Source organism: Triplophysa dalaica, unplaced genomic scaffold, assembly GCF_015846415.1.
Source record: "Triplophysa dalaica isolate WHDGS20190420 unplaced genomic scaffold, ASM1584641v1 Contig12, whole genome shotgun sequence".
Taxonomy (NCBI): Eukaryota; Metazoa; Chordata; class Actinopteri; order Cypriniformes; family Nemacheilidae; genus Triplophysa; species Triplophysa dalaica.
In genome coordinates, this window is record NW_026622646.1 from 161,933 (window position 1) to 176,390 (window position 14,458).

General features: G+C 41.8%; 2 protein-coding genes across 4 annotated transcripts in view; both read left to right on the plus strand.

The window, feature by feature from the left end:
* The window catches only part of LOC130417081 (NACHT, LRR and PYD domains-containing protein 12-like), an 89,807-nt gene that overhangs the window by 41,866 nt on the left and 33,483 nt on the right, over positions 1-14,458 (plus strand). The gene's annotated exons all lie outside the window — the stretch shown is intronic.
* On the plus strand, positions 4,775-13,584 carry LOC130417080 (uncharacterized). Its single transcript, XM_056742386.1, has 5 exons — positions 4,775-7,045; positions 9,329-9,533; positions 9,926-11,736; positions 12,908-13,346; positions 13,467-13,584. Exons 1-4 carry the CDS (start codon positions 7,034-7,036, stop codon positions 13,031-13,033), a joined length of 2,154 nt encoding a protein of 717 aa, XP_056598364.1. The 5' UTR covers positions 4,775-7,033; the 3' UTR covers positions 13,034-13,346; positions 13,467-13,584.

Genomic DNA, 14,458 nt, shown 5'->3' on the forward strand with positions numbered 1-14,458 from the left:
TTCCTGTCCATCATCCTCACCCTCCTGTCCATCCACACACTGCTGTCTGTCTGGCCACAGATTCTCGTCCACATCACCACTTATATTCTCTCTTGCAATGCAACGAGGAAACGGCGTGCATGTCTCAACCATCCCCTACACTGATCTCCTGTAATATCCTAACACTCAGTGTCCATTGCATGGAGCAGTGACCTCTGATCTTGAGCCCGATGCTCATACACTCTCTACCTCCAAGCGGAGTAACTCCTCAATAGCATTGAGGAAAGGAGAGTAAGGTGGTAGGAACACCATGACCATCCTTGGATGAGTAGTGAACCAGGCCCTGATGAGCGGGCCTCGGTGGAAATTCACATTGTTCCATACAATGACATATTGAGGCAGGTGAGGCCCTACGAGACCTCTCTCATTTTCAGGGATCAAATCAATATGAAGGCGGTCCAAGAAGACGAGGAGCTTCTTTGTATTGTATGGGCCAAGACTGGGGATGTGAGTGGCCACACCATTCTCAGATATGGCAGCACACATAGTTATATTGCCCCCTTGCTGGCCTGGGACATCCACCGTGACCCGTTGGCCAATAATATTACGGCAACGTCTTCGGCCCTTGGCCAGGTTGAAGCCAGCTTCATCCACAAACACGGGGGTGTGTTGGGTCTCCATTCCTTCCAATGCCATTATTCTCTACAATAGCGTAAAAAAAAAAACATCAAATCAGTCATACAGAAGAGTCATACAGTACAGTTACAGACAATTACATAGGCACTAATTGCAGCTCTTTGACCCTTTTTCTTATTGTATGTTATTTTCTTCAAAATCAGGATAATAATGATAATTTCATCATACAGTAAACTGCAGATTTAGGGGAATTGTGGAAGTCAGATAAATCAAATACTTTCATACCTGGATACACAAATCAGGTTAAGTGGGTACTGAAGCAAAACAAGTTTTGGAACCACTGCTTTATTGTAAAAAGGTTATAATGATGGACAACCAGTAACTGACTTACATGTGCATACTGGTACCACAGCTCTTTCAGAGTCAGAGTTTCTCTCAAATGGTACCCTGTAAATTTCCTTCATTGTCATCTGATGCTTCTTCAATATCCGGTCTATCGTGGAGATGCTTATAGAGTTGACATTTTGGAATATGGCATTGTCTTGTATGATTGCAGCGCGGAACTGTCTCAATGTGATGGCATTGTTTGTTATGACCATGTTACAGATCTCTTGTTCTTGGTGTTCATCGAGAAGTTTTCCTCTGCCACTAGTGCAAGGTTGTCTTGTAATCCTAGACATAGAATTCAAAGGACAACACTCCATTCGTAATGTATACCTTATGTTTTCCTTACAGAGTGAGTTACCTATGTTATTGTATTGTTGTTTTGCTTACAGTAACTTAACCACAATCATAATGCATCACTGCACAGTGACTGGAATACTACTGTAAACTGCATCATCAATACTGTAGAAATAAACTATTCCATAGTTTATTTTCTACAATGTTTTTCTTGTCATTTTTAGTACCATAACATCCCATTGAGGTAAGATATTACTGTAGGCCTATCACACATACACACACTAAATGAATAGGTAAATGTGTAAATAAATATATTTCTTGCTCCATGCACAGTGTCCTGTCATGTCCTATACAACACATAATTCCATCATTGACTGACTACAGACCTGTTTTCCCTGCCAAATGTTTGGATGATTGAGGAGACTGTAGAGCGAGGAACATTAGGCTGCACTCGGCGACCTGCCTCCGCCCATTGTGAGGTCATGGTCGATGACATGGTCTATAATTGTGGACCGAATTTCATCCGGGACAGCATGGTGTCTTGGTGCTCCTCTGCCTCTTCCCCCTATTCCCCCACCACGCACCCTTACTCCTCTTCTTCTTCTTCCTCCTCCTCTTCCTCGAGCAGGCAGTTGCCATTGTTAATTTACTTCGGCAGGTGCCTCCATGTTCAGAAATACTATGTACTGGTCCTGCACGGTCAAGCTCTTAACATACATGTTTGGCAGCATTCACAGTCATGGACAGCACCTGTCGGGTCATCTAAGATGTGTGCAACTCTTCCTTCGTTAGTCAAGTTCTACTTTCACCTGACTGTCAATTTCTGTAATCAATTAATCAAATTTTCCAAGGGATTCATATATGGTATTCATGGTATTATGTTCTTGACTAATTTTGACAATTGAACAGACTATTGTGCATGTGATGACTTATACAATGAAATGACGCTGACACGCTTTGGAGTGAACAACCATTAGACTGAGAATCAACAATCAGTTTAGATCAACAAGATCTAATCACTTGGAAATTGTGCTAAATGTAGACAACCTGTACTTAATCATTTCAAAGATGTACTGAGACATTCACACATTAACTTAGACATTTGCAATTTGATGAAACTAATGAGAAATTCAATTCTGTTGTGAACAATTGACATGTGGTTTAGTAGGTTTGTCCATGTTGTTTTGAGAATGTAATTTCAGTTTCTAGAAATGAGCCGAACCAATGGAGAAAAACTGTAAAATGTCTTAAATCCATGTTTCCAAGGTCTTAGAAATGCAATCGAACCAACAACCTAAAGATTTTCTTTTCTTTTAGAAATCATGTACGTCTCTGTTTATCAGGCAGAACAAAATTGCCGGAACCAACCAACAGATAACAAGTTCGGGGGGTGGGTGTTTGTTGGAATGGATATGTGCAAATTTGTTGCCATGAAATTGGTCTTAAATATCATTCTGCACTATTGAAAAGGTCTTTAAAAGTCTTAAATCTAAAACCCTGATAAAAGGTAATACAGTTAGCTATAGTTTTTACCCATTTAATGTAATATAAAAAAATAAAAACTTGACAATCCTTTACATCCTGCAGAAGTTACGGTGGCAAAGTTGATGTATCAGCTTGATCATCTTCATTTTCTGTATCAGATTCGACCTTGAATTCACATGAGGAAGTACTGATCACATTTTATCACCTGTCAGTACAATTGCTTGTGAACATGATGTTCGAATAAATAGGAGGCGTTACATTTACGTCAAACACTTGCAGTATTCAACCAATCACTACACACTGGTTGATTACAAAACTAAATACCTTTATAAGGTTTATTTTATGTATGGGAATTTTGACATTATTTTGTGTTTATATGTCCGTTTCAGTATAAGAAGAGGTGAAAGAGAACTTTCAAGTTTAGTATTTTGTGCTCTGACTCTCTGGGCACGTGCATCTCTACAACCTGTGACACCTGAAGGCTTTTAGTTATTATTCTTCATGAAAGCTGATTTGATGCACGTTTGGCTTCTATCAATATCAACTGAAAAATCAATAGCATTTATCTTCATGTATAACATTTTGTATGCTTTGCAGTATTGTTAGAGAGCTTTATACAATAGTTCAGTGCTTAAAGTTTAAACACATGTTTCCTTCATAAGTTTCACATTCATAGAATACACACAAACACATTTCCTTATGTTTGCTGTTTTTTACCTTATCCGGGGAAATTCTTGTATTCTGCATATTTATTTCAGTTGCAAGATTGAGAGCTTCACTCGTCTGCTCTTTCGGTCCTTCGCCTCTTACCTGCGAATTACGTCTTTTAGGGCGGAAGCACTTATAGATAAGTGTTTATTTGTGTGCGCAGGAGCAGGGGATGTCACATGTGACAGGGATGTGAACGCAGACAAATCAGCAGTAAACATCAGCAAACTCTGCAAGGCTGAGTCTCAGACTCTCATGTCACTTCGGTAGCACGTCCATCCTACTACTCCAATCCTCTTGTTATCATTCTATCTCTCCGAAAGCTGTTTCATCCAATAATAATCAAAACTGTTTGATCAGAACTTTTCTATGTTTCACATTCACTCAGGCGGCCCCTCGGAAGAAGAAGTTGAAGAGGAGACCACGACCCCGTCAGCAGCGGCAGAAGCGGCCCTCATGGGAAGACCCTATGGAGACCGAGAATAACTTTGGGCCCCCCAGCCATTCCATCACTGGTTGGTTTATCCGGGACGGGCCCTGCTCGCATCCCAACAGCCCACTTGAAGGAGTTTTCCTCTCCCTCTGGGTGTTTTTCAAAGCCGCTCTCACCCTCTTCACAACGGTGTTCGGAAACCTGACGTTTCGTGATGGCGAGACGCATCGTTGAGTATCCTCCGCAGCCCTCAGCACTCTCAAATCGATGGTGCATAGAGCTGCATCGCCAGGCAGGTATGTCAGCAGAGCCCCGGTGGCCTCCCCACGGCGAGGGATCCACACTGCTAGCCATCGAACCACCTCATGAGGGGAAGATGATGCAGATCACACCCCTAGTCCCCCTGTAACTGTCCCTGGGCGCTTGGCTCAAGACCACTGCCCAAGTTGAGGCATCCTCTCAACCTTAGTCAGAGACATGGACGCTCCCGTACTTTGGGCCGAGGTCGCCACCCTGCTGGCGAAAGAGCGATCGAGCCTGTCCCTCTAGCCGAGACATACAACTGGTTTTACAGCCCGTACTTCATCATCCCCAAGAAAGGCAGGGGGATGTGCTCCTAAATCTGCATTCCCTGATCAGGCACCTACACAAGCTGCCTTTCAGGATGCTCAGGCCGAAGCGCATCTATCAGATGCCAGGATCAGATGCAGGTCGCTTCGCGAGCATATCACGCTGAAGGGAAACGGGGATTTACAAATTGCACTCATTGTGATCCGACAAAATGACGGACGGCCTTCAGATTTTTCCGTCACTGGTAAAAAATCCGTCAATGAAAGATCATTTTCGGTTAGACCTCTGTTACACAAACGTGCAGGAATATCTGGACCATAGCCAATCAGAGGGGGGTCCGCCATTCACTATCATTGATTTGTTTAGACCACGATATGGGCCTAATGTGTGTCTGTTATTGAATCACAGGAAGACTTTCAGAGTTGCAGATACTTTTTTTCCCCTCGAACGGCTGGTCGTACCGGTGCGACCTCTGATAATTTTAAGTCGCACTATTGAAAAATAAAGTCGCATCTGCTCTGATTGACTCTTTGATGATGAGAAAAACACCTAAGACTTTCGCGGATAGATTACATGCCTTAAGCATTAGCAAGCGGTTTAAATTACCGTGCCAAAAAATGCTATGCAAAATAAGCGAATAAATGACTGACACAATTTTAAACAAGTAACGATAATATTCACTGTAACGATTACAGTTCATGATGAATTAAGTACATTTTATTTATTTTCGGTAGATTTCACTATTATAATTTATTGCATGATAAGTTTCTGAAACTGGACCATGATCCAAGATAACAATAGGATCATATTGGCACCTTGCCACTCTTGGAATCAGTTAATTAGAGATCGAAAAATAGTCAATACGTGAATGACCCTTCGTCACTGTAGAACAACATGATTATGTTCTTTTATTAGGGAACAATGTTCTCCATGGAACAGACAGATTTTGTTATTTTATATGGTCCCATACCTTTTTCCTAGTCTAAGTGTGTCAAGTAAAATTTTGGCATGTTAATTAAAAAAGAAAAACTTTTCAGACCCTTTGCTCAGTATTTTGTAGAAGCACCCTTTTGATTTAATACAGCCACGAGTCTTTTTGGGAAAGATGCAACGTTTTTCACACCTGGATTTGGAGATCCTCTGGCATTCCTCCTTGCAGATCCTTTCTAGTTCTGTCAGGTTGGATGGTAAACGTTGGTGGACAGCCATTTTTAGGTCTCTCCAGAGATGCTCAATTGGGTTTAAGTCAGGTCTCTGGCTGGGCCATTGAAGAACAGTAACGGAGTTGTTGTGAAGCCACTCCATCAATAATTTAGCTTTGTGCTTAGGGTCATTGTCTTGTTAGAAGGTAAACCTTCGGCACAGTCTGAGGTCCTGAGCACTCTGGAGAATCCTGGATATCCCTGTACTTGGCCGCATTCATCTTTCCCTCAATTGCAACCAGTCGTCCTGTCCCTGCAGCTGAAAAACACTCCCAGAGCATGATGCTGCCACGACCATGCTTCACTGTTGGGACTGTATTGGACAGGTGATGAGCAGTTGCTTGGTTTTTTTTTCCTCACACACCGCTTAGAATTAAGGCCAAAAAGTTCTATCTTGGACTCATCAGACCAAACAATCTTATTTGTCACCATCTTGGAGTCCTTCAGGTGTTTTTTAGCAAACTCCATGCACGATTTTATGTGTCTTGCACTGAGGAGAGGCTTCTGTCGGGCCACTCTGCCTTAAGCCCCAACTGTTGGAGGGCTGCAGTGATGGTTGACTTTCTACAACTTTCTCCCATCTCCCGAAGGCATCTCTGGAGCTCAGCCACAGTGATCTTTGGGTTCTTCTCTACCTCTCTCACCAAGGCTCTTCTCCCACGATAGCTCAGTTTTGCCGGATGACCAGCTCTAGGAAGGGTTCTGGTCGTCCCAAAAGTCTTCCATTTAAGGATTATGGAGAACACTGTGCTCTTAGGAACCTTAAGCGCAGAAAAACATTTTTTTTCCCTTGGCCAGATCTGTGGCTTGGCACAATTCTGTCTCTGAACTCTTCAGGCATTTCCTTTGCTCTCATGATTCTCATTTGCTCTGACATGCACTGTGAGCTGTAAGATCTTATATAGACAGGTGTGTGGCTTTCCTAATCAAGTCCAATCAGTATAATCAAACACAGCTGGACTCAAATGAAGGTGTCAATCCATCTCAAGGATGATCAGAAGAAATGCACAGCACCTGAGTTAAATATATGAGTGTCACAGCTAGTGGTCGACCGTTTATCGAATTGGCCGAATATCGGCGTCGATATCAAAGATTTAGCCGATAATCGATATCGATCATTTTCAATGCAGATTGGCAGATAAAGTCATTTAATTTTGTAATGCGCTATTTGGCTCTGACGCAGCCAAGGATTTAGTGAGAGCAGTCGGAACACGTCTATGTAGTTTGTTGCCAAGAGTAATGCCCGCCCACTGCCCCTCTGATTTGTTGGGACTAAGTCACAAGTCCGGCCAATCAACGTGGGAGGCTGCGGAACAGAAAGTGCTGCTGCTCCGGGTTCATGCTCTCTGAGGTAAGATAGCATCAGACGTTGAGATACATCTCAATCCACTACACTGAAGATGCAAAACACTTCAATTTAATTAGCGCCTGAATTTCGGAGCAGCTTTGCGGGTTTCCTTCAGGTTCCGCAGGATTTACGCCTCATTATCATGTAGATATAATTCACATCCATAGTATAAATATGATTTCGCTCGGTAAGCGAGCAGCACACTGCACACGCGTTTCTTGTAATTGATCGAGCTGGACTTTTGCACATCATTTTAAATTACGCCATTTCAAAATACAAGCCATTTTAAAGCATAAAGAACTTGAATCGTCGTTCTTCAGTCAGAGCACTCTCATGCACGCGCACACACACATAGACTCCGCATCTCAAGCTGCTCGCGACAAATGTTAGAATGAGTTATATTTCGCAACTTATTTATACACATAATTGTTCAAAGACACACATGGGTGTGATTAAATGCCCGTCTTGCCGACAATACACTCAAGGAATAGGCTTATGTACTAACTAAGTGTGTCGAAAATATGCTTTTAATGTTATAGCTTCATGAAAACATTTGCGGTCTTTTCAACAACATACACAATAAAGCTATGAAGGCATTTAATTATTTACACTTAATATATAAATTCAAATTGTGCTAGTTAAACCAATGATGAGCAAAATGATTTATTGAATAGTTCTAGTATTGTATGGAATTTTTAAGTCATCAGAACATATTATTTTCCATAAATAAATATAATTTATTCCATTCAATTCATTTTTTAATTTGTTCCTTGTTGTTTTTTACTGTGTTGCTTGTGGTTTACAAAATGTTCACAGAATTCTGCTGGGTGCTCCCTTATTTCATTTGTTATTATTAATATAAGTGTTATGATTAAGATTTCTCAGTCAGAATTAAAAATCTTTCAAATGTTTCAGAGCCTGATTTCTTAATTTCTATATAAATTTATGTTTCTTCACCATATATATATCTGTTCAAAATATCATCTATCAGTGTAATTCACATGGAAATAATCGGTATCGGACTGAAAAACGCATATCGGTCGACCTCTAGTCACAGCATAGGGTCTGAATACCATGTGATATTTCAGTTTTTCTTTTTTAATAAATCTGCAAAAATGTCGACAATTCTTTGTTTTTCTGTCAAAATGGGGTGCTGTGTGTACATTAATGAGGGAAAAAAATGAACTTAAATGATTTTAGCAAATAGCTGCAATAAAATAGCTTTTGTGTTCACAAATGACCTCATCACTTCCTGTTGGCTGAGAGCGCGTGGTTTGAGACAGAGCTCCGCCAAACTTTTTCTAAATAGATCGTTTATTCCTGTTATTTCTTAATATTTATGTTCTAAATTGATAACTCACAGAGGGTAAAACGTATCCTTAAGTGTATCCCATACCAAATATCGTCATATAACGCACTCATTTCCATCCTTTAGTTTCTCAGACCTGCCAACCTGCACGCATTTTGCGTAGTAGGTACGCATTTTCACCTCAAAGTACGCTGGTACGATTTGTCACTCTAAACTACGCAAAAACCCGATGGCTGCTGCGTGCATTACTTAGAAAAAGCAACAGAAAAAAGGAACCAATCATCAAATATCCAATCATAGCACGGAGTTTCCCCCCGAAAAGAAAGCGGCGATGATTGACATGTCCTATGGCCTATCAATCAATAACAAGAGTCAGCAAATCGGCGGAACCACAAATTCCTGCGTGATCCTTCTTACGCATTGTTTGAAACGACAAGTCAAGACGGCTTCTGAGCTCTAAGGTAAATGAATCGGGTGGATGTAGAAAGTTGAAATATTGAATTAGCTTAATCCTATGCTGTCGATGATCTCGCGGGCTCATTTGATAACGTGCACTTTCCCGGAAGATGCGCTACCATTATTTCTGATTTATAAATGAGCTCTCACGAAAAGTTACCATGATTTTACCAAGTAACATAGGTCCCGATTGCGCTGGTGGATTCTCACACTTAATAACGTGCATTTATATTTGCGAGAGAGCATCAAGTTTTAGTCACATAAACGGCGTGCCGGCACCGTTATCTTTCAGAAAATGGAATCCGCCTGACAGCGGAGCGGATTGAAGGCGCTCTGCAAAGTCGAGCTCTCGATAATTGTCAATAATATAATATCTCATATGCAATCTTTTGAGATTAGTTATTTATTCAAGTTTATAATTATTAAAGAAGATTATGGCAGGCTGGGAAGTGCATGTGTGCAGCATAGAAAGTTACCGAGATTTGTTTGTTTGTGCGTGTGTGTGTGTGTATGACTTGCAGCAAAAAATGACATCAGACGAGGACACAGACAGGGAGGGAGAAAGCAGCAGACCACCTAAAAAAATTAAACGAGCCCATGCCCCACAGCAGTTCCTAAAAGTGTATCAGGAGCAATGGCCGTGTCTCCGCCAATCAAAACTGCTGAATCATGCATTTTGCACATTGTGCAATTATGATATTGATGTCAGCCACCAGGGAGCCTCAGGTAAAATTGTGGCTTTAGGAAGGCCTATTTTCTTTAATGAACAGAACACATTTGTGGTCCCGCCCATTTCAGGATGTGTGTATATTATTAATTATTTTCCGACCAGCATTTTTTGATAAAGTTGCCAGCTGTCATAAATCATTTGTGATAATAACAATAAGTAGGCTTCAGGTACACCCCCTAATATTTTCTTTATGGAATATATGAACATTAATTAAATGAGAAAACATTCCCTTTGCTTTTAAACAAACAAAAAACTAGCCATATTATTCTATCTTTATTAGATAAAAAATGAAAAAAGTTTACTAAATTGTACAGCTGATGCTAGTCAACATTGATAATAGTTTACTAGTCTGTTAATATTGATTCCCATAAATGTGTGTGTCTTTCAGACTGTCGACGTCACGTAGAGGGGAAAAAACATTTAAAAATTGTGGCTGCTACAGATTCAACCCCTAAAATTAATGCATTCTTCCTAAAATCACAAGATTTGAGGCCAATTCGGGCAGAAACCCTTTTCACTACATTCATTGTAGAACACAACTTGCCGTTAGCTGCTGCAGACCATGCTGGACCACTCTTTAGGAAGATGTTTCCCGATAGTGAGATAGCCAAACAGTATAGCTGTGCCAGAACCAAGACAGCATCCATAGTAAAAGTCCTGGCCAAGAATGATGATGAGCGCATTACAGAAGCAATGAAGCGGTCTCCATACAGCCTTGCTACAGATGGAAGCACAGATATGGAGGATGTAAAAATGTACCCTATTGTTGTTAGGATTTTTGATCCCAGTCTTGGGAGGGTAGTTGTAATGTTGCTCAAGATTTGTGAATCAAGAGAGTCTACTGGGAAAGCAATATTTGAATTACTTGATGGTGAACTGAAAAAGAGAGACATACCATGGTCAAATTGTGTCAGCTTTGCAGCTGACAATGCTGCAGTCATGCAAGGTTTGGGAAAAGGTGTAGCAGCATTTCTGAAGGCACAGCATCCACACATCTACCTAGTGGGTTGTGCCTGCCACCTGATACATCTAGCTGCAGAGAGGGCGTCTAGGCAACTTAGTGTGAATATCGAAGACTTTCTTGTCACAATTTATTACTATCTGGACAAAAGCAGCAAGAGAAAGTCATGTCTACGTGACATACAGATCATGTGCGATGCAGAGGTGAGAAAGATCCTCAAGCTGTCCTCCACAAGATGGCTGTCTTTGGGGCAGTGTATGGCCCGTCTACTGCAACAGTGGGATCCTCTTACTGTTTTCTTTAAAAAAGAAGTGGATGCTGGAAAGAAAAAGAAGACCGAGCCCTCCAAGTCAACAAAGCCTCTGTCTGGTCTCAGACATCTGTCTAAAGCTTCTCCTTCTACCAGCATATCAGCTACAAAGCTGGCCCAACCAAAGCTGCCACCATCAGACTCAAAGCTGGCCCAACCAAAGCTGCCACCATCAGACTCAAAGCTGGCCCAACCAAAGCTGCCACCATCTGCCTTAAAGCTGGCGCAACCTAAGCTGCAACCATCTGCCTTAAAGCTGGCCCAACCAAAGCTTCCACCATCTGCCTTAAAGCTGGCCCAACCTAAGCTGCCTCCATCAGACTCAAAGCTGGCCCAACCAAAGCTGCCACCATCTGCCTTAAAGCTGGCCCAACCTAAGCTGCAACCATCTGCCTTAAAGCTGGCCCAACCAAAGCTCCCACCATCTGCCTTAAAGCTGGCCCAACCAAAGCTCCCACCGTCAGACTCAAAGCTGGCCCAACCAAAGCTCCCACCGTCAGACTCAAAGCTGGCCCAACCAAAGCTGCCACCGTCAGACTCAAAGCTGGCCCAACCAAAGCTGCCTCCATCAGACTCAAAGCTGACCCAACCTAAGCTTCCACCATCAGCCTTCAAGCTGGCCCAACATAAGCTTTTACCATCAGCCTTCAAGCTGGCCAAACAAAAGCTGCTACCATCAGACTCAAAGCTGCATTCACCTCTGTATGATTCTACCCAGAAGCCTGAAGTGATCCCACTTACCATTCTACCAGAAGATAAAGCTCCTGCTGCAGAGTTCGACTTAAGCAGATTCCTCTTCATGCAAAATAAAATTGGAATGGCAGCTGTAGAAGAAAAAATGAAACCTGAAAGAACCAAGAAAGAAGAGAAAAGGGATCTGACAAAACCAGAGAAGATACTTCAGTTTCTTACTGACCCCATATCAAAGGTATATTCACTCTTTTTGAAGAGAGCCATACATATTTTTGACACTGGCAACCAAACACTCCAAAAAGAAGAGCCATGCATACATATCTTACTTCCAAGTTTGGAGGTGCAACTGGAGAAGGTATTGCTTTCATTCTGTAAGCCTGAGCATGTGATGACTATGATGAGTGAAATTAGTAGAGGTATGAAGCCAATCATCACAAGGGACAATCAGCTGCCTGATGAGGAACTGTCAATTGGCCATGACACTCAAACCTTTATTAAAAGCCAAGCTAACCTCAAGCTAAAGCCATTCTTCAGAGATGTTAGGAAGTTCTTTTCATCTGCAGCTGAATACATGGTTTCCAAATATCCATTTGGGGATGAACTGCTTAGGCATGCTGTTGTGGCAGACATATCAAAAAGGCAATCTGTGAAATTCTCTTCTCTCAGATTCTTTATCTGCCGCTTTCCTTCTATTCTTCTTGATGAAATCACTGTTGATCAAGTGGAAGATGAGTTCCGGATGTATCAAACCACCAGCTTTGATGATAGCATTGTCAGCAAGCGTATTGATGAGGCCTGGCGAGATATTGGTCTGTTGAAAAGGGGAGGCAAGGAGGTCTTCACTAATCTCTCAGGAGTGATGCTAGGGATATTGGTTGTGTTCCACAGCAATGCTGATTGTGAAAGGGTTTTCAGTCTTGTCACAAAAAACAAGACCCAGTACAGAGCCACCCTGAGCACTGAAATGATAAGCGCATTGGTGACAAGAAAGGTGAGCATGGCTGGAATGGGGACTAACTGTCACACGGAAAGCTTTACTGATGCTCTGCTCAGAAAGTCCAAATCAGCGACCTATGAAACAAAGCAGTCAAGAGCAAGTGCTACTGCAAGTGAATGTGATTGATACACATCAAGGGTATCTCACTGAATATTATTTACTCACAAATTAACACAAATGTTCCTTAAATTTAAATATATGTGTTCAATAATAAAAGTTATTTTTGAAAATGTGACTGCGATGCTTATTTCACAATCAATATGTTATTTGTTAAAAACCTGTGTTGTGTCTCTTCGGCTGATGGTACTCAAAAAAATACTCCAAGGTTGGCAGGTCTGGTTTCTGAATATTGCCCTTACTGCTTAACCCACTGTTCTCATTATTACACCACTAATGTTTCTTTGCACAGAGCCCAGGCTTCAAGAGCACGATGAGCCAAAATGAATTTCCAGGGGAAAAAAAAGGGAAAATCCAGGACCGGAGCGATGACCTCTCCCCCACCGCCGCCACCGGTCTTCGAGATTTCTACGAGTAACCGCTTTGGCCCCTTCTGCGAGACGAAACCCAACGTTGTGGTCATCTGAGACTCAATCGTCGGGAACTTACGCACATCATTCAATGAAGGTAAGGTTTGCACTCAATGTTTTCCTGGCGCCCGTGTTCTCGATGTCTCTGCGCAGGTAACTGCGATTCTGAAGGAGGATGCAAGAGTGGGAGCCGTAGTTCTGCACGCGGGGGTGAATGACGTGAGAATGCGGCAGTCTGGTCGATACTGTTTGCAACGCATCGCCCACGGCGAGGATCATCGTATCAGGGCCGCTTCCTACTTACCGATGAGGCAACGAAAAGTTCAGTAGGCTATTTACGCTCAATAATTGGTTAATGTCATGGTGTATTGAACATAAGCTTCTCTTTCTAAATAATTTTGATCTGTTCTGGGAGTGACGAAGGCTTTTCCGCCCCGACAGGCTGCACTCGAGCAGCATTGGAGCGGAAATTCTGTCTGACAACATCTCAAAGACGCTACGCACCATTTGACTAGTAAGTACAAACTTTAACCATAGTCTGTGTTCCTCTCACCCAACTGTTAAGAATGTTAATGCTTTCAAATGCATAGAGACTGTGTCTGTCCCCCGAATAATACGACCAAATAATAATTTATTTAAAATTCAGAGAAAAAAAAAGATTTTTTACATGATTAAACTCAAAGACAATATATTCAGTGACCAAAACCAATGCCTAAGGTTTGGGCTACTTAATATTACGTTTTACATTTACATTTTAGTCATCTGGCAGACGCTTTTATCACAAGCCACTTACAGTGGACTTATTACAGGGACAATCCCCCTGGAGCAAAGTGGAGTAAAGTCTATTGCTCAAGGACACACTGGTGGTGGCTGCTGGGATCGAACCAGCAACCTTTGATTTACCAGTTCAGTGGTTTAACCCACTAGACCACCATCTCCATATTAGATCACTAAATCCAAAGGCAGTTATTGTAAATGAAATGATCACAGACAACAGTTTTGATATTTAGACTGAAATAATCATTTGGCTTAAGCCAGGTTTTAGTAAGGCAAAGTATGAGTCTACTCCACCAAGCTACGGTTATATTCATGAGCCACGTCCGGTTGGTCGAGGTGGTGGTGTGGCAACAATCTTTAGAGATTTTCTTACCGTTACTCGGAGAACAATGCATACGTTTAAATCATTTGAAATGCTTGCGTTGAACATAACAGTTCCAAACAAAAGTAAAAAATCATTGGTCTCTCTTACATTGGTTACTGTGTATAGACCCCCTGGGCCTTACACTAATTTTCTGATAGAGTTCGCAGACTTCTTATCGGATCTATTGGTTAACGTCGATAAAGTACTGATTGTCAGAGATTTTTCACGTAGATATTGCTAACGATCCATTAGCTGTGGCGTTTAAAGAACTACTAGACTCTTGTGGTGTAAC